The sequence below is a fragment of the Manduca sexta genome, chromosome 17 (genome assembly GCF_014839805.1).
Source record: "Manduca sexta isolate Smith_Timp_Sample1 chromosome 17, JHU_Msex_v1.0, whole genome shotgun sequence".
Lineage (NCBI taxonomy): Eukaryota > Metazoa > Arthropoda > Insecta > Lepidoptera > Sphingidae > Manduca > Manduca sexta.
In genome coordinates, this window is record NC_051131.1 from 5,727,706 (window position 1) to 5,746,776 (window position 19,071).

Below are 19,071 nucleotides of genomic sequence, written 5' to 3' on the forward strand. Positions count from 1 at the left end.
ATGCTAAGCTAGAATCTGGGTAACTTACCAGTGAGAATGAGGTCATAGTGAGGAAACTGCTGGAATGCTCGATCAAGTACTGGCAACAATCGCCTGAGCATCTTTGCCGCGCCCATAGCCATACCTTTATGGGCCGCTGTGTCTTCTGGTAACCCTGTATAAAAAATAATTGTCTGTAAAGTTTCTAATGGCGTCTTACTTTGTTTATGCATTTCTTTCTTGCTCCACGAAATGCATACTAGCTCTATGTCCATTGTATTGTGATACTGGGTTTTGTTTCACACATTAATGGTCGGAGGCCCTAATTTGTCTTTTTGCAATTAAGGGCGTTCTAATTGAAGATCAGTTTAATATATATTATGATTTAAATATTACGGGGTAAATTCCTCTTTTTGCAATTACGTGCAATCTATTCGAACGACAGTTTTGATAGCCGTATAGGTAAAACAGTCAAATATCCAGTCCTACCCTAGTCCTTCCATTACAACGTCCGTAGTTGCAAAAAGACGTATATTCCCCCGCAGATGGAATAGGGCCCTCTGACTATAGCTGTATAGGTATTTTTTTACTGTTATCTCGTCTATTAATGATATTTTTGGTTTGAAACCTCCGTAATTGCAAGAAGATGAAATCGCCCCCGTAGACGAAATAGAGTCGGAATATAATACTCATTAATGGTAAGTATACTACAACAAATAAATATAGGTATTTTATTTTCTTTTTAATAGCAATGATTTCCAAGTCACATTTTAAAATTATGTGTACAATTTTTTCTCGATATATGTGATTACTGATTACGAACATTACCTAATAACCTCGATCGATGAACGTAAACTACGATAACTTAATAGGTACCTAATTTGAATGGCCGCGACATCCAACAATATATTTTCAGGTACTCTTGTAATTAGTATTATGCTATTGTTACGAAACTTGCCAATTTCGTATGCCAGTTAGTTTATTATATATTGTACATTGTGGAGGAATGTTAGCTCGGTTCGTTAATATTTCACGGTTGATTGTTCCAAGCTCGGTCGATGAAATCGCGCGCACACACTTCACATTATATCGTAAATTGTAAGTGGAATTCATAATTACTTATGTAAATGTATAATGTCTAGCCTTCAATTAATTAACACTAGACTTTAAGGATATTTATTTAGTTTTTTACTTCTTTGTTCGCATACAGGAAATTCGGAATAATATTATACTAGTTTTGTTTTTTTCCCACCGAAGAGCATAAATGTTTTAGAATCGTTTATGAAATATGTTTTTAATGAAATGCAAAGATGTATTACCATCGGCCTCAAATCTCTCCGAGCCCGCTGTGAAGTCCGTGAAGATATCCCTCAGCGAGATGGATCCTCGAATTGCCACCACGATGCTCTCTCGTTCGTGGTCGGCAATCACGCAGAATGGTAACTGTTTGATAAAGAAATTAATTATAATTTCATACCTGTTTCTCGGATTTATTAGATATAACCAAGACGAAACAAAAAAGCGGAGACTAAAAAATTATATTTGATTTGGTATATATATCTATGAAACGATATTTTAGTCGCACAATAATTTAAGCATAACACCGTTGAGTAAATCGATATTGACAAAAAAATATTGTTCACCGTCTAGATTAATGGACTTAATGGCTCCACACATATTGTAATTAAACCAGATGATAATTATTCAAATTGACGATGATTGTGTTTTGCAGAAAAAATAAATCATTGAAGATTTTTTTAGTATAATTAAACAAGGAAACATTTTTCTTTCGGTAAAAAATAACAAATTGTTACAAATGTTATTATTAGAATAATTAACACGGCACTAAACCGTTCTGAGAGGATTGCTAGCGTACACATGCACTACAAAGTCTTATTTCCGGCAAAAATATTTTTCACACATGCTAAAAATAGGATATTCTTCCCATAATATCTTTTAAGGATTATAAATATAATACAAATTATTCAATGGAATAGTTGACGCCATGATGAGCTTACCTCGAAAACCCGGTTATTGAAAGAGGCAAAGACGATGTCATCTGCAGATAGCTTAGACATATATTTCACGCCGGCAAAGTTGCACATGCAACAGTTATCGTCGGTCACTATTGAGTTTTTCGGTCTGTTGAGAAACAAATTAAATAAAACGTTAGAGTAACAACATTATCCTCAGTAATGCTGCAGCCTGCAATACATTCGATATGGATCCTCTTAACAAAGTATCCGTATATGCAGATTTTATACAATATTACTTGACTTATTTATTACTGACGCATTTTTATTTATAGAGTGATGAACACGAACGTATACAAACAACGTTGCTACGTCGTATGATACATATAAAATAACATCGCAACGATCAGGTATTGCTTAAATAAGAATTGTTAAGTTAATCGGAGAATAGTGTGGAAAACCCGCTTGCAATTAAAGAAAAATGTGGGAACGTATCCAAATTTTTTGTTCCAAAAACGAAACATTTTGTTGACGTTATTCAACCTGTTGATACTAGGCGAACATAAAACAATGGAAGACTCGTCGATTGTTTCATCACACTGCGCTATTGGCGCCGCGCACACGCTATAACAACTGACAGTTTCATAGTTGTCTATTATTTCTCGGCAACAAATTGACAACGTCGATGCATGCGGCAAGACACCAAAAATCACACGCTTTAAGCTTAAGCTGATATATATTGATCTCGTTTTATACTTGATAGATTGAAAACGCGTGTAAGGATGTTCCGCTTTATACAGGAAATGCACGAGTGATTTAAATCATAGCTTAGGTGTACACGTGGAGACTATCTTCATGTGCTACGTTTAAAAAAGTAACATTTTCCGATATAAAATGAACGGTTTTTTTATAGACAAACAAATCACACGTATTCCGAGGTCCGAGTGTTCTCTTCGTTTCAACTTTAATGAAAATGGATCAACCTGCGAGCCGCTATCCGACACGTGGCGCAGTGCGTAAATCTATGAGAATTTGGTGATTTGCAATATTGACCATACTTCGAACGACGCTGAATAGGAAACAATAAACATAAACGTCTTAGTTCCACGTATTAAAACTTGTAAGTTAATTAGTTCTATTTACTCGATGCGTCGCATAAGTTTTGTTTTCGTTGAATGTATATGAAGAAAAAAGCACAAATTAGTCTAACTCACCGACAGCAGCAACAAGTAAGATGTCTCGCCAACTTGCAAAATCCTGTGAAGCAATGACGATACAACACGTAAGGCCATCCGTATGCTGCTATCGACAGTCTTAGATAATGCAGGGCATCCTCCAAGTTCATCCATGGTGGGGTCTCTGAGAATATTTTGTTGTAGTCCGTGGTGTAGATAGGCTCTTCATCGTTAAGCATTTGTATTCGCCGCATTTCTCTAGTCTCGCGTTTTTGTCGAACTCTTAGCAGAACGCATCCTGCTACTACGTCTGAGGGTACTAAGTCTGTAGATCTAAATAAAGCGCTGAGTAAAGCTGTAAGAGAAGTATAAGGTATAATAAAATAATAAACTACTACGCATATTTAGGGATCAAATAAACATTTTGTCTCAATGCAGAAATTGCAACTTCTTAAGACTACACTACGGAAGCTGTTTATGTCAAATAAATGCGTTTTTTGGTTTTACCTGCCACCTGTTGAAAAGCTTCCTTTCCATGCTCGTCTCGTTTTAACCAGCAGAAAGCCCATCGGAACCTCCTCGACCAAAGGCCAGTGACCTTCCTGTGATGTCGCACTTGGTTTGGCGTGTCTTGCATATCGCCGTAGTTCACGGAACCCAGGGGGTCGAATACCATAAATAGACCGAATATTGTAAGGCCTAACTGTACCCAGTTGAATAATACTATACCTGTGGAAAAAGATGCATTATTACACATTGGTTTTAAAAGCGTATTATTGATACCGAGTAAGCGTCTAATACATCATTATACAATATACATATTGCACAAATAATGGCATTTTTATTTCAGTTGGTAAAGTTCGTAGCACGCGAAAAATAAATCAACATGCAGCTAGCATTCAATCCGTAGATTCGCTGAGCGGTGGGAGCATGTACTACGTGCCTAGGAGGCTAGGGAGGGCAGCTGCCACCCCTGAAATTTGTATGCACAGTTATTTTGTATTTATTCGTGTAGAATTATAGGGATTATCTAGATATAAGATATTCCTGATTCGGCTCGACTTGGGTAAAAGCCAGGTACACCTAGGGCTAGAAAGTAACCCTCTTATTCATGGACGTTATTTATCTAAGGACGGAGCATTGCTGTGATAACAAGTTTATTTCTCAGCTTTGTTTATCTGACAGCTTAGTGTTTGTTCAGGTTTGTTTATCTGACAGTCAACCAGATTCAAGTTGTATCTCAATATTAGCCAATCACAACGGCCCTATGTCTACGCACTGCGAAGGCTGCCATGCCGTCAGCACTGAGAAACAGATTTATTATCACAGCAAATATAGAGCTTAGATAAATAACGTCTATGAATAAGGGGGTAAGAGTATAAATGAAATACTTACTTTGTATAACTATACTAGGGAACTTGTCTTCGACTGAACACTGTATGACTTCGGAGAACATCCACATAGTGCCCATCACGTTCAGCGTCGTCTCCGGCACCACCAACAACACTCTGTGAAATCGTACGTCATTTAAAAACATAATTATGGTTATTGCTATGTTATATAATATTGTTGTAATATTACGTAGCGTATATCTATGAAAACTTCATTTTTTGTTGTATAACATATTTAGTTTATTATGTAGAGGTACGTAATTATTAAAAAGTTAAGTCATTTAAATGTTAAGGTAAATAATTCGTATTAATTATGCGATAACTTGTGAATACAATAAAAATGAAAAATAATTATCATAGTCATAAAATTATATTGTATTGTATACGTAATTGCGTAGATTTCAAATATTTTTATGGCACGCTATACTGGGCAAGGTACTAAAGTAATAAAATTAATTAACAAAAACTAAACAGACCCGTTTACAGTAATAACTTTGGTACTAATTAATTTGGATAAGGTAAGGGTGTGATAATGAACATTTTGCAGCAAATGGTCCATTTCAAACAGACATTATTATAAAAATTTTTATTGTACCATATAAATAATAAACTTCCAGTAAAGAGCATACAGGTAGAGACGCTAGTAAAATAATAAAATATCTATATATTATTGCAGTACATAGATATCACCACTTATTTTAAATTTCTATTTATATTTAATGATTTTTAATTTATATTTGATATTTTATAATATTGTAATTTTACAATTTTACCAATAACGATCCGCGATATTAAAAATATCACTATTTTCGCAACAGTTTAAACTAATTACGTAATAAAACATATTCACAAAGTCGTTTGAAGTTATAGGTAATTAACGCCTTCCGTGAAACGTGTAGGCTGTAGGTACAACACTTACATTAATAATACATTCAGTTGTGGCCATTTGTCACGACGTGTGAGGGCTTCAACAATGAATTATTAGCACATGATTGCATTAAATGGCTAGTAACCGAGATTGTGTTGCGATCGCGAGTAGTTTATTAATGTCTTAGATATTAATATATGACCACATTTCCGTAGTATACAAACTAAACACCCTGTGATTACTAATATTAATATATCAACAAATATAATAGACTTGTTTTTATTATCGTGCAGTGGTTGCATGCTAATCTGGAGTCCACAGAATTTTATATTATGTATACACCTAAAATATCGTCTCTGTACATATATATAAATAATCTGAACATTTATAGATCTATGTGAATGTAATGGTTACTCTATACAGAAGTAGGTCGAGTATATAATACGAGTAAACGAAAATGTCTGGTACGATTCTTTTATGTCTATTAAATTAGTAACCGGCTATTAAATTTTACTCATTGGACAAGGTTACGCGGTTAAGGGTCAGCACAGACGTGGCGGAAATACGCTCGAGCATGTGCGTGCTGCTACTTATCATAATTGTTTTAAAAGTTCTAGTATAATTTAAAAATTAAAAATATAAATGTCTTATGTCAAGCCATTTAAAACAAGCGTTTAATGTTAAAAAAAAAACATTCTCTGAATTATCCGTATTTTCATTTGAAAAATGGTGTGATTAAATTTAAGTAAGTTTATATTATAGAATGCAACATACAATAACAATTACTTATTTTTAGATCTTAAAAATAGAATGCTATTCTACATAGTATAATAACTTATTTTGCCAGCCCTCAACGTAGGTACAACAGTGAAAACATTTGTTGCAGGATAATACTTATAACCATATTAAAATTGCATTTGCAATTGATTATGCCCGCGATTCCGACAATTTTTGTCTGCCCTTCAGCCCCTTCATAATAAAAGCTAGGACAAGGTCGGTATTAAGTATATTTTAGGTAAGTTATGTTATTTTTATGTCATCATTTATTCCAATTATGTTATTGGCAAAGACACGGATGAAATTGTGTAGCCATTTTTAATAAGAAAGAGATAATTTCCATTCATGTTTACATGTACAAATCTTACCCCAGGATTAAAGATTTTGTTATAATTTACACAATTACTAAATGGAACTTTAATGAATAAATATAAATTTATGCAATGTCGGACACCTAAAGCCACATTTATGCGAGTATATTGAGTATTTAGTCGGCAGGTATGCGCTATACTGTTCTTCCTGCTATTATGGATAAAGTTTCAGGTAAAACCAACTAGCTTTTGCTCACGATTTTGTCCACGTGATAATTTTTCTCAGAATAAAAGTACCACTGTCCAGTTTTCCGGTAAAAAGTCACGAATGTAAATCGAGGAATTCTTCTATGATCTATGTTGTGCCAAATGTCATTGAAAATCATTCAATGGACTATGCCTTAACTTCTAATAAAATCTTTAAACCTATTAACATCTTCATACTTTCACGTTTATTCTAGTAGTAACGTGCAGAATTAGTCATTAAGTATGGTTTTACTAGATCATTTTTATGATCATCTACACCGCTAAATGAATTTTACCTTTACAGAAACATATAACCAGAGAGCATCGAATGATGTATTATTATTAAAATTGCAAAATTTCAATGTTACCAGCCGATTTCACGTTGCTGTAGTAATTTATATTTTAATATTATTATTCTGAATAGTCTTCATTCATTCATTCATTATTCAATGTTTACAAAATGTATGTTTGTTTGGTATTGTACTTATAACTGAGTATATCAATTGTAAGTGGTATCTGTAACATACAACGTTTTTGTTGGAAAATAAATATATAAAATAAAACAAAAAAAAATCCGGAATTACAATCTCTAGGAACTATCACAATGTAAAAGATTTGGATAAAATTTAGTCAACCTACTTGATAAGCAATAGAGGCGACACCATTTTCCTCGCATCGATGTCTGTGATGGTGCCGCGCGCGGACTGGTGGGCCAAGGCTGCCAGCAGCAGCATCAGCGCGGCCTGAAGAGTGAGGGTTCCACACAGGTACAGCCTCACGAACGTGCCGCCCTGCCAGCCCTCCGACTGACATTGCCATGTCACAGGGAAGAACACCTCCACCACCAACGCTATTAAAACTAACCTGGGAACAATATTATATATAAAAAAAGTTGAACAACACATCACACAACACACAGACAACTTAGCACGCTACCGCGTGATGGACATTGTTTTCGTACGTTAATATAACTACTTCAAACAATAGTTATAAAATTTTAATCATATTTAAATTGCGTTAAAACTGTTTATCGGCTATTATACATAGGTGCAACACATCTGTTATCTCTTTGGTCTATTAGCAATATATATAAGCTGTAGCCACTTCATTTAGCTATTCCGAAGCTATTTGACAAATACTAGTTCCCTTAATGGGGGTTGTCAGGCTATCGGTCGTTTGTAAAATCCAAGCCGAATTGCACCTCACATTGTAGTAATATGTATGTATAAAAAAAGAAGTAGAGCCATAAGTATTCATTGTTTTAAAAATTATTTTGAACTAACGTCAAACTCAAGGTTAACACGTGCTCACTGCTCAATGTCGTTGTATACTTCTAATTTTACATTGCAATATATTTTAATTTACGGATAATTAGGTATAATTAATGCGCTTTAAATCTTATCTTATTTTACTTATATTTTGAATGGAAAATTTTGTAAAATGTTTCTATGTTTGTTATTACACAGTAAACACAGAAACAGCTCGACAGATTTGAATGAAATTTGGCACTCGAGTACTCATAGGCTATCATTTATCCCGGTAATTTGCTCCCTTGGGAAATAATGGAAATTTTTCATCTGATTTTTAAATAAATGTCTCTGGTGCCTTATACATGGTGCTAAATTGCTATAGTATTTTAAGGACTTTTGTAGCGAGAAAGGCATTGCACGCCGGCGAAGCCGCGATCAATATCTCGTAAAATTATATTTCTAATTATATTATCTGTTTCGGAAATCTTTGTGTGCAATAAAAAGTCTAATTTAAATGTGATTAAAGTTTGTAAGTATTTCTTAATCGTTGTTTTTTCACTTTAAATTATTCAAGACTTTATGGAGATATGGAACTTTACTATTTTGTTCATACCTTAAACTGTTCAGTATAATTGAATTTAATGAATAGGTAGCGATCAGGTACAGACGAAGTTACATTTTATACGAAGAATCAATTAAATTTCATGAATCGAAGGATAGCTTTGATAGCCGTATAGGTAAATAAAGGATTTTTTTCTTTTTTGCCTTTACGGCTATCAAAACTTTCCTTCGATTAAATAGGCTGTAATTGAAAAAAGACGGATGCGCTCCCGTAGACGGAAAAGGGCCCCCTGACTATATACATCAGTTTTACAGTTCCATTATAGCTTCGAGTTTTTGTATTACCTTCGATTATAATAGTAACTCACGTGGAATGACATCCGCAATATCAGTTGCATCTTTCCAGGCTGTTTAACACTAGGTTATACTACTAGAGATTAAAATAGAAATGCTCAATTATCGCTGAGACTGGGCAATAGTGGGTATTGTACTTTCCTCCCCAAAAAAGTGGCTAGGTCTGATATGTTCCAGCAAGGAAAATAATAATCAATTTGCAGCAAAACAAACATGCGACATAATTTAAAATACGTTAAATTAGCTACAAGTGCCACCAATGAACGGGGGCCAGTGGAAATGTCGAATATTGTGACAATTTAAAATCCATTACAAAACAATCAGAGAAGACGCGAAGGTCGTGCAGAACTGAGATACAAATAGTACTCGTACAATACTGAGAGCGAGGAAAGTCATTTAAATTTACTTGGCTTGAGCAATGTCGGAATTAGCACTTCGCATTTTCTGTTGACATTTCATGAGTTTAAACTAAATTCTTACTAAAATTGTTGAATTTTGTAAGCTCATAAAATGACGGCGGTTGATTTCCCTTTACCTGATCTAAAAATGCCACTGTTTCTTGAATCGTGAATGGAATTCAATGAGATCACATTTTGGCGGAAATGTCTTAGCCCCAATAAAATTGAGACATATCTTATAAACACACTAATGGTAGTCTTGCTCTACTTCTGATTACCATCTTTTAAGATGTTAATAATCATTTCTCATCATCAAGACACGATTACCATTATGTAGACATATTCAAAATTTCCAAATTATCGAGTTAATCAAGTAAAAAATTCACTTAACTGGAGCAAAGTATGGGTGGTATTGATTGCCAAATTTATTAACGACGAAACTCTACGATTTCATTATATCCAGCCCGATGGGATTTCCCGTTTATACAACCACAATAACCGCCATAGGACACTTAAAAAAGATTTCTTGATACCACAATTAAGGTGTTAAATTTCACGCGACAAAAGCGACTGGTTTACGCGTTTACGTTATGCGTTCTTTATCAATTAATTATATACAAAGAATTCTCCATGTTGAATGATACAATGTCAACCAGTTTTATTCCTACCCTAAGTTATAGCTACATGAAAACTGTAATATATTGTTAATAACAAAATATTACCTTCTAAATCTAGAGGTACCTTGCATCCTTTTAATATCAGTAAACCCATCTTATTTAGATATATATACACTTAATCTTGCTTATATAATACGTTGATAGGGTATTATCCCGTAATTATATCTCCATTTTGATATTCAATACGATGTGATATACTAAGCCACTTGAGTTAACAGCATTGATACGAATATTACGTAAATAAAGTAGTCGTGCGTGTGTTTATTATATAAATATTGAAGGGTAGTTTGGAAATTTACAAAACCAACTAATACTATTCTAATATAATCTACAAAAAACTCAAACTCAAAGATTGTTTTTATTGGTTCACAAAATAGTTACCGAAAATAAACTTTCATAAGAGTACTGTATGCAACCTTATATAGGTCAACATAGCATGATTCAATTAAGATTATATTTTGAATTACACTATCATTTATTATATGATGTTCTAATTATGACTTCTCCATGGTTTTAAATTCAAATAATCCTTCACAAATTTTTTTGAATCGTCATGAATTTACCACTGTTTCGGAACGTGTTATCGCTTTGAAGAAGTATTTTTCAAAAGGACATAATATATCATAAAAACTAAATAGCTAATATGACAAGAAGGCAAACAATAAAAATAAACGTTCCACTGATACATCTATTGACTTATTATGTTGTTACAAAGAGTAAAATTAAAATGTTAACACATTCTATATATGTTTCGTTTCGTTTTATTAACGCCGCGTTGCTGGGGGAATGAGTTTGAAAACGAATAATCATCATGACGTTACCAGATATTGGCATTTGATATCTTAAATCAAATACTCACATTTTTTATCAGGTTATTAAAGTTGTCTATAGTACAAAGTATCCAGAAACTTCTACGTTGTGCAAACTTTTCTATTATAGCTTGTTGCAAGCGAAATACTTTTATGGATTATAAAACCGAATACCTCGGAAAGGTTACAGAAAGAAACCCCTTTTTTGCACTTATGTGATACGATTCAGTTTGGTTTTGTTTATTCCCTATATTTATGGCAACATCTCCGCACAAGACAGTATTGAAGGATGTCGGATTGTTTATTTTGAATTTGGCACTAATAGATCTGCTCACTTAGTTCATATAATGTTGTCTCTATAGGACTACGGATGATATGTGAAATGTCGGTATTTTGTTTATCTGTACTATTATATTAAGCTGAAGAATTTGTTTGTTTGAACGCGCTAATCTTAGGAACTACTGGTTCGAATTGAAGAAATATTATAGTGTTTAATAGCCCATTTATTGAGGAAGACTATAGGATATATAACATGAGCAATAGAAGCGGAGCATGAATGAAAAATGTTGTAATCATATCATAAAAAAATATTATTCATTAAATTCAATCACGATATGATAAAATATACAAGTATTGAACATAATGGAATAAATTGCGATAATATATTGCACGTTATGTCGCTATTATAAACAATTGCAAGCAACTTTGCGTTATGTTTCACGATTATTGTTAATCGTGTGTGACAAGCCCAGGCCGGGAATCACAAGTAACATTGAACTAAAGATAGACGAGCTCACAACTCCGTGAAGTGCAAGTAATTCTTATTTTTAAGCGTAACCCATTAACGCTTAACAAATTAAGGAGGATGATCAATTTAGCTTGTTTGCACAGTAATTGGGGAAGCTGTAAATAATAAAATTATTTTTTTGAGAATTTGTCCCAAAACTACCTTTGAACTTATATTTTATAGCTCATGTTGGTATCTTTAATGGCGCACGATAATATTACGCATGCGAAAGATTGTGAAAATGTTTGGATGTTTAGAAGTAAGTGTGTAGTCACTGTTGTGTTCCGGTTTGAAGGTCATTGTAGCCAGTGTAACCACTTGACATAATAAGAGTTAACATCTCATGTCTTAGGATGGCGAGCGCAGTGGAATACCAAACAATACTTTGTAATTCAAGGTATTGGATAGTGTTTCTACTGTTTATGGGCGGTCGTATCGCTTACCATCAGGCGAACGGCAAGCTCGTCTCGTCATACAAAGCAATAAAACAATCTAAACTTAGAAACAGCTAACCGGATTTGGATAACATTTAGAACACACATAATTCAGGTCCTGGATTATCACATAGGGTATTTTTATTCCTCGGGAATTCGCTCCCATAATAAATAATTGAACTCTTTGGCATGATATTTGGAAAAGATGGCTTTGGCAGCGTACCTACCGATTGCGCATACCGATTATGGATATAATGGATTCAGGACTTGTAGAGGGGAAGAATCACGTGCGCGAAACCGCGAGAAACACACAGTAATAATTATAATTGGATATTTATCGAGTGAATTAATTTAAAAAATTAAGGGGAAATAACCGGCATATCAATCATACCTGCCTAAATTACTATCATAATCCTTACATATTATAAAACAAAGTCCACCGCTGCATCCTTGTGTCAGATTGCTATGAATTTTGTTATGTAGGTAGTTTCAGACTCTAAAAAAGTAAATAGGCAACTTTTTATAATATAGCGAGAAAATATAAAATGGGACTTTCATTTCGGAAAACTACTTGCGATACCGTGAACAAACGCTAGGACATAGCATAAACACGTATCATGTATAATTAATATTAATAGTGTTAAGTATATAATTTATTTTATAAATTATCCCGCCAGTTCGAATTGGGTGTATCCTATAACGACTATGTGTTTTAAATAAATAATAACTACTACATTGAAATGGTAGGTAAGCAAATATTATTTATCATATTAAGTACATCAGTTGCTGCTATTTTTTTAATCAACTTTCTTTTTAATAACTTGTTTTGTTTAATTACATATCTTTTATTTATCAGCTTTGTTTTAACCTTTAATCATAGCACTTAGCAGATTATACATACCACACAAATCGAAATAGAAGTTCGAAGATGCTAGGGAACACGAGATCGTCGGAGGCTGCCAGCCATTTGCGTCCGAGTAGCCGGAGCGCCGGCATCCTGGAACAAATAGATAGGAAATTAAAAAAAAATTGTGAATAAATAAAGTAAGTATGTAAGTAGGTTAATTTCTGTCGGTTTCTGTTAAAACAATAGGAACAAATAGAATATTTTAAAAACAAAATTTCTTTCCTAAACTAAAAAAAATGTATAACTTTGTTGTTTGGTACTTTTTATTTGCCTTGCCGAACCTGAAGTTGGCGGACTTATTTATAACTAGCTTTTGCTCGCGGCTCCGCCCGCGTTATAAAGTTTTTCAGGCTAAAGTTTTCCGTTATAAAAGTAGTAGTTTCCCGGGAGCCTTTGTTCTTCCCAGGGTCTCAAACTGTTTCCATACCAAATTTCATCTTAATACGTTGGGTAGTTTTTGAGTTTAACACGTTCAGGCAGACAGATGCAGCGGGGGACTTTGTTTTATAATATATATTTTTAGAACTTTTTAAGAGGAACAATCCCGTCATAAAAAAAATTATGACGGGATTGTTCCTCCCGTCCCGGTTCAAATCATACGTTGATAATAGAACACTGGCAGTGGTATCACATGGCTTTACTTCTCGCTGGAAATTTGTACCGTCAGGCGTGCCACAGGGATCAATCTTAGGTCCATTGCTATTTACAATATTTATTTCTGACATGAAATCTTGCTTCCTTAACTCTGATGCCTTGTTATATGCAGATGATATGAAAATCATGAAACCAATACTCAAGGCTTCAGATGAAATTAAGTTACAAGAAGATCTTGATAGGTTTGCAGATTATTGCCGTTCTAACAAACTTCAACTTAACGTTTCCAAATGTTTTCACATTACATTTTCTAGGTTAAAAAATAATATTATAAATACTAATTATACCTTTTACAATAACCCTATTAGCAGAGTTTCAGAAACTAAGGATTTGGGTGTCATACATGATGAAAAACTATTATTTGATAAACATATTGAACACATAGTAAGGAAAGCAACTAAATCCTTAGGATTCATAATGAGGACTGCTGCTAGTTTCCGAACACTGAAGCCCATAAAAATTGTATATTGCTCTTTTGTACGAAGCCAGTTAGAATACGCGTCACAAGTCTGGAATCCGCAATATAAAATATATATTGCTCGAATTGAACAGATACAAAAGAGATTTCTAAGATTTTTAGACTTCAAAGCACAACAAATCTCGTCCAACTATTATCATCGTTGTGAGAGATATCATTTCCTTCCACTGGAATATAGGAGATGTGTAAATGACTTATGTTTACTAATGAAATTAGCCAGGGGATCTATTGACTGCCCCTATCTTCTATCAAAGTTATCATTGCGCACTAATCAGTTGAGTTTTAGGCAAAGACCATTATTGTGCGCACCATCCGCTAATACCAACTATAGAACCAATTCGTTCTTAATACGTAGCTCAAATACTTTCAATAGCTTACATTTAAGTCTAGATATTGATTTATTTTGTACAAAAATTAGTAAGGTTAAACTTGTATTGACAAAAGAATATTTCTCAACTCAAAATTCACGCTGAAACTGGAATGCTTACGAAATTAAATTGCAATACTGTAAACGCACATCAAATTTACTTAGATTATCCTAAAATAAAAACACATTGATCAAAGTATGGGAAAACAATTATATGTATGCAAATATTATATATATAAAAATAAATAAATAAAGAAGTTAACAAGAAAGTGGTATATTGTGTATAAAATGGTGGAGGCTTGTAATTAGCAATAAGTTTATATAATTTACTTTATTTACATTTGTTATTAGTCTGTAAGCTTCCCTAAAAGTAAGTAAATAAATAAATAAATAAATAAATACATCATTGTTGCATAACTTTAACCGTTTACGCAGCGCACGCAACGGAAGCTCTCAAAACTAATAATTTTTCCCCGTTTTTGCAACATGTTTCATTACTGCTCCGCTCCTATTGGTCATAGCGTGATGATATATAGCCTATAGCACTCCGGGATCAAAGGGCTATCCAAAATAAAAATATTTTTTCAGTTCAAACCGGTAGTTCCTGAGATTAGCCATTACTGCTCCGCTCCTATTGGCCATAGCGGGCTGATATATAGCCTATAGCGTTCCACAAATAAAGGGCTATCCAACACAAAAAGAATTTTTCAGTTTGGACCGGTAGTTCCTGAGATTAGCCATTACTGCTCCGCTCCTATTGGGTATAGCGTGATGATATATAGCCTATAGTACTCCACGAACAAAGGGCTATCCAACGCAAAAAGAATTTTTCAGTTTGGACCGGTAGTTCCTGAGATTAGCCATTACTGCTCCGCTCCTATTGGGTGTAGCGTGATGATATATAGCCTATAGCACTCCACGAACAAAGGGCTATCCAACGCAAAAAGAATTTTTCAGTTTGGACCGGTAGTTCCTGAGATTAGCGCGTTCAAACAAACAAACAAACAAACTCTTCAGCTTTATATAATAGTATAGATAATATCAACTTTTATGACTTAGCAGCAAGGTCTAGCGGTTTCTTACCGAACGTCTAAAAAAAATATAACTATTTTAAATTTAGAATGACAAGAATTCGACATATACTGGGGCCTTATTCTATATCCCGCACGTTATTTTGACAGTGCGTAACAAGCACTTAACACAACGCATCATGTTTAGGACTATAGAAATTTGGCTTACAGAATATCATTCCACGCACATTTCTCGAAGATAACATGACACGGCCGCGTTACGCGTTTACACTATCTTACAGAATAAGGGCCCAGAATATACTATGAATAGTAGTCAAGATACGAGTTCCAAATTGTTCTATATTAATAAAAAGGTAAGATCCGCAGATCGCGTCGGTTGCTATCGTGTTGTGAAAGTTACATGACATAGCTACTTACAGGCTAATAACAAAAAACTGTTCTCACAAACAAGTAGGTAGATCTATATAATTTTATTTTATCAGTTATATTTTAATAATAGAACTATTTGTGCGAGACAACTTGAACAAAGGTGTCAAATAGTACCTACGTCGTAAAATATAATAGAAATAAAATAAACTCATACATTATTTAAATTGCAAGGACTTAACTTGTATGTAGGTACTTATATAATTGTGTACGTGTATAATTTACACGTTTTAACGTCATAGCTTAAATTAAATTAAATAGTTTATTTGCATACCTAGTACCTGTATGATTTGTAAATTTAGATAATATTCGAATATGTGTTTATAGTTTACCTATTATACCCACTACAGGACTTTCTACTTAGAATAATAATGAAAAGGGTACCTATATAAAATCGAAATATTGTTTCCTGAATTTGCTTTGCTCTCTTAACCATTTTCGATTATGTTTAATTTAGACTAGTTCTTAAATGATAAACAATAGTTTGGTTCGTTTTGGCCGCAACTCCTCATGTCCCCGTATTAGTCGCGTCTCACGATAGACAGGGGCTAAAATTTATATCGTCATGTGCCACCAATGGCCATCTATCAGTTGTCCTTCCGACTGTTATTTTCCCATTAAGATACGAAATCTCTTGCCTGGGACCACGGCTATTCAGAGCGCATCACAGTACGAGAAATTAATATTTTAAACAATTATATTTAATCAAATTAAATTGTCGTGATTTAAAAGACAAATGGCAACGTAACGAATTGTCGGAGAACGTGAGAAAACTAGTCTATTGCTCTAATTTGTAATTTATATGCGTAACTTATACTCGACCATAATAATTTAATCCACTACACGTGAATTAACATAATATGTAAGTTAGCCTATGTTGGATAACATAATAAAATATTTTCTAGTTTAAACAGGAACCGAGATTGTGTAAAAAAAAAATTGCCGCTTGTCGACGCTTGCTTGAATACGTAAAATGGTGTATTTATAATTATAATAGAGATCATATACACGCTCCAAAATGAATATAGTGTAATTCAATAATTTATATATATCTAACATAAATTCTTATATCGGCCTTAACAGGTGAGAGACTTTAACTTACTCCACATTGCCACACCCAGAGAGTTAGATATTCGAGAATCATACCAACTTTAATATCAATACAGGAATCGAATCCACAGGCTCCATAAAGAGTAAAGTAAAGCTAAAGCCGTCATAGTTACACCACGGAGGCTGTATAACAAACCAATAACAACAAATATTTAAATCCTAGAATTACAAATAGAAGACCCACGTTGCCGATAGTTTTAACTGCAGTTTGAACCAGCTGATTAATCTGTGTGGCATTACTATCCCATAAAAAACCGGTGCAATATGTCAGCTATACCAACGTATTTCGTAGTCAATAAGATTGCCTAGGCCGGATAAGCCATAACCCATCACATCTATTCAACTGTTTGTCCAATTTCTACTCCTAAAAGATCGGCAATTCAATTTCCTGGTGACAGATCGGTGAAAGTGTTACCAGGTGGATTATATACTTAGTTATTTAAGTTAATACCAGATTTACCTAACACCTGTTCATTCGTCTGCCTTCTACTATGTAAAATATTGCTACATCGATTACGTTGCCAGTATTACGTAAAACAATAAATTTATTTGTGCCGTCGTAACATTGAAGACGATCCAAACATCCATTGAGTCATTGTTTGAAATTCTTTTAATAGATTATTAGTAGTGCTGTCAGTTTAAACGCGATCTCATTAACCAGTGTCACGTTGCAGAGTTTATACCCAGAGTGCGAGTAAACGATGAGCAAACTGGCGTCGTGCATATTAATATTCATGAAATAGTATGCGAACTGTTTTTATTTCTGCCTTTATAAAATGCTCTAATTAGTGTGGGATGCGACGTTTTTAAACGATGAAATGACGAGACGAGCGCCGCGCTAGACTAATGATAAACGTCTTTTCATAATTCTCGTAACGGGTTTAACGCTTTAAATAAAATCGCTGCCGCTTTGAATAGCCATATCAAAAGGCCTGTGACAAGCAAAGGGTAGGACCACAATAGCAGCCAGCCTTTTGTTGGAGATTCGTGATTATTATTTTGATTAACATTTCCTTATTCTTCTAAGACAGTGTGACCGAAGAAAACCAGCTTTCTAACAAGCCCGACTTCCTTTTTTTGTGTTGTAATGAATAGATATGTTTTGCCCGTTCTTTTACATTTTATAGTATGTATTTATATTGCAATTTATTCAAAGGTCTTCTATATATTCTTTCGTGAAACGATTTGATGTCTTTTTTAATTAAGTGCGTTTTCAAGGTTTTTGTTACTTTAGTCTTAATATTTATATAAAAGTTCTATAAGTGAAAAGGTATACTATACGGATAAACGTTAGCAAGACACAATTTATGGATCAAACTCCAGATCTATTACATAGACAAAATTAATTAAATATCTGATTACATATTAAAGGAAGTAAAGACAAAAAAAAACATAAAATAGATTTCTGCCATACGTCGAAAACCACGGATTCAAACTAAGATTTCTTTCGATTCAATTTTTATTTGGGACGTATAATACTAAATCTACAGGTTATCCGTTTGATTTATTAACAATATTATCATTTAGCTGTTCAATCATTTTGATTTGTTACATTTGCAATTATACTAAAAATATTGCTGTAAATAACCGTAATATGTGAACTGTGAAGGAATTGATTCCAAATCAACGAATTTATTTTGCAAATGCGTTGTCAAGCGTCGCATAGATATTGTCAGCTTGTTGCAAAGAAAATAGCTCAGAGAAAATAGTATAATGATTTTTGACAACACGTTATGATTAAATGTCATTATACTAAGAATTTTGTATTGTGACCGAACTGCGAACGAAAATAAAAAACAAGATTGAAAGACAAATTTAAAAAATTAAGCCGTCGATTTTTTACTGGCCTTAAGATTGCCAAATAACGACTAAACAATTGCCCCGAGCGTAGTAATTTTCGAATAAAGTCATTTTCTTATATCTCTATAGATATCATTGTTAATTTGCGTCATGGAACCCACCATTCCATCGTTAAAAGTATGCTATAAAAACGAAATACGAGAATAATATCACTTGGGTTATTATGCTCATGACGTAAGTATATTAAGAAGTAAATTTGTGGTTAGGCAGCATTGGAGACACGGCTCATTTAACTCATACAACGATCG

The 19,071-nt window shown here is 33.7% G+C and overlaps 1 protein-coding gene across 3 annotated transcripts in view; it reads right to left on the bottom strand.

Annotated features, from left to right (window-relative positions):
• The window catches only part of LOC115453935 (diacylglycerol lipase-beta), a 79,040-nt gene that overhangs the window by 6,177 nt on the left and 53,792 nt on the right, over nucleotides 1-19,071 (bottom strand). For all 3 annotated transcript variants that reach the window (XM_030182680.2, XM_030182672.2, XM_030182688.2), the window contains exons 2-9: nucleotides 12,892-12,987; nucleotides 7,360-7,584; nucleotides 4,523-4,635; nucleotides 3,635-3,856; nucleotides 3,167-3,482; nucleotides 1,998-2,121; nucleotides 1,299-1,422; nucleotides 29-154 (exon numbers count right to left, since the gene is read on the bottom strand). In XM_030182680.2, the coding sequence (XP_030038540.1) occupies nucleotides 29-154; nucleotides 1,299-1,422; nucleotides 1,998-2,121; nucleotides 3,167-3,482; nucleotides 3,635-3,856; nucleotides 4,523-4,635; nucleotides 7,360-7,584; nucleotides 12,892-12,986 (1,345 nt within the window). In that variant the 5' untranslated portion in view covers nucleotide 12,987. The remainder of the gene's footprint in view (nucleotides 1-28; nucleotides 155-1,298; nucleotides 1,423-1,997; nucleotides 2,122-3,166; nucleotides 3,483-3,634; nucleotides 3,857-4,522; nucleotides 4,636-7,359; nucleotides 7,585-12,891; nucleotides 12,988-19,071) is intronic.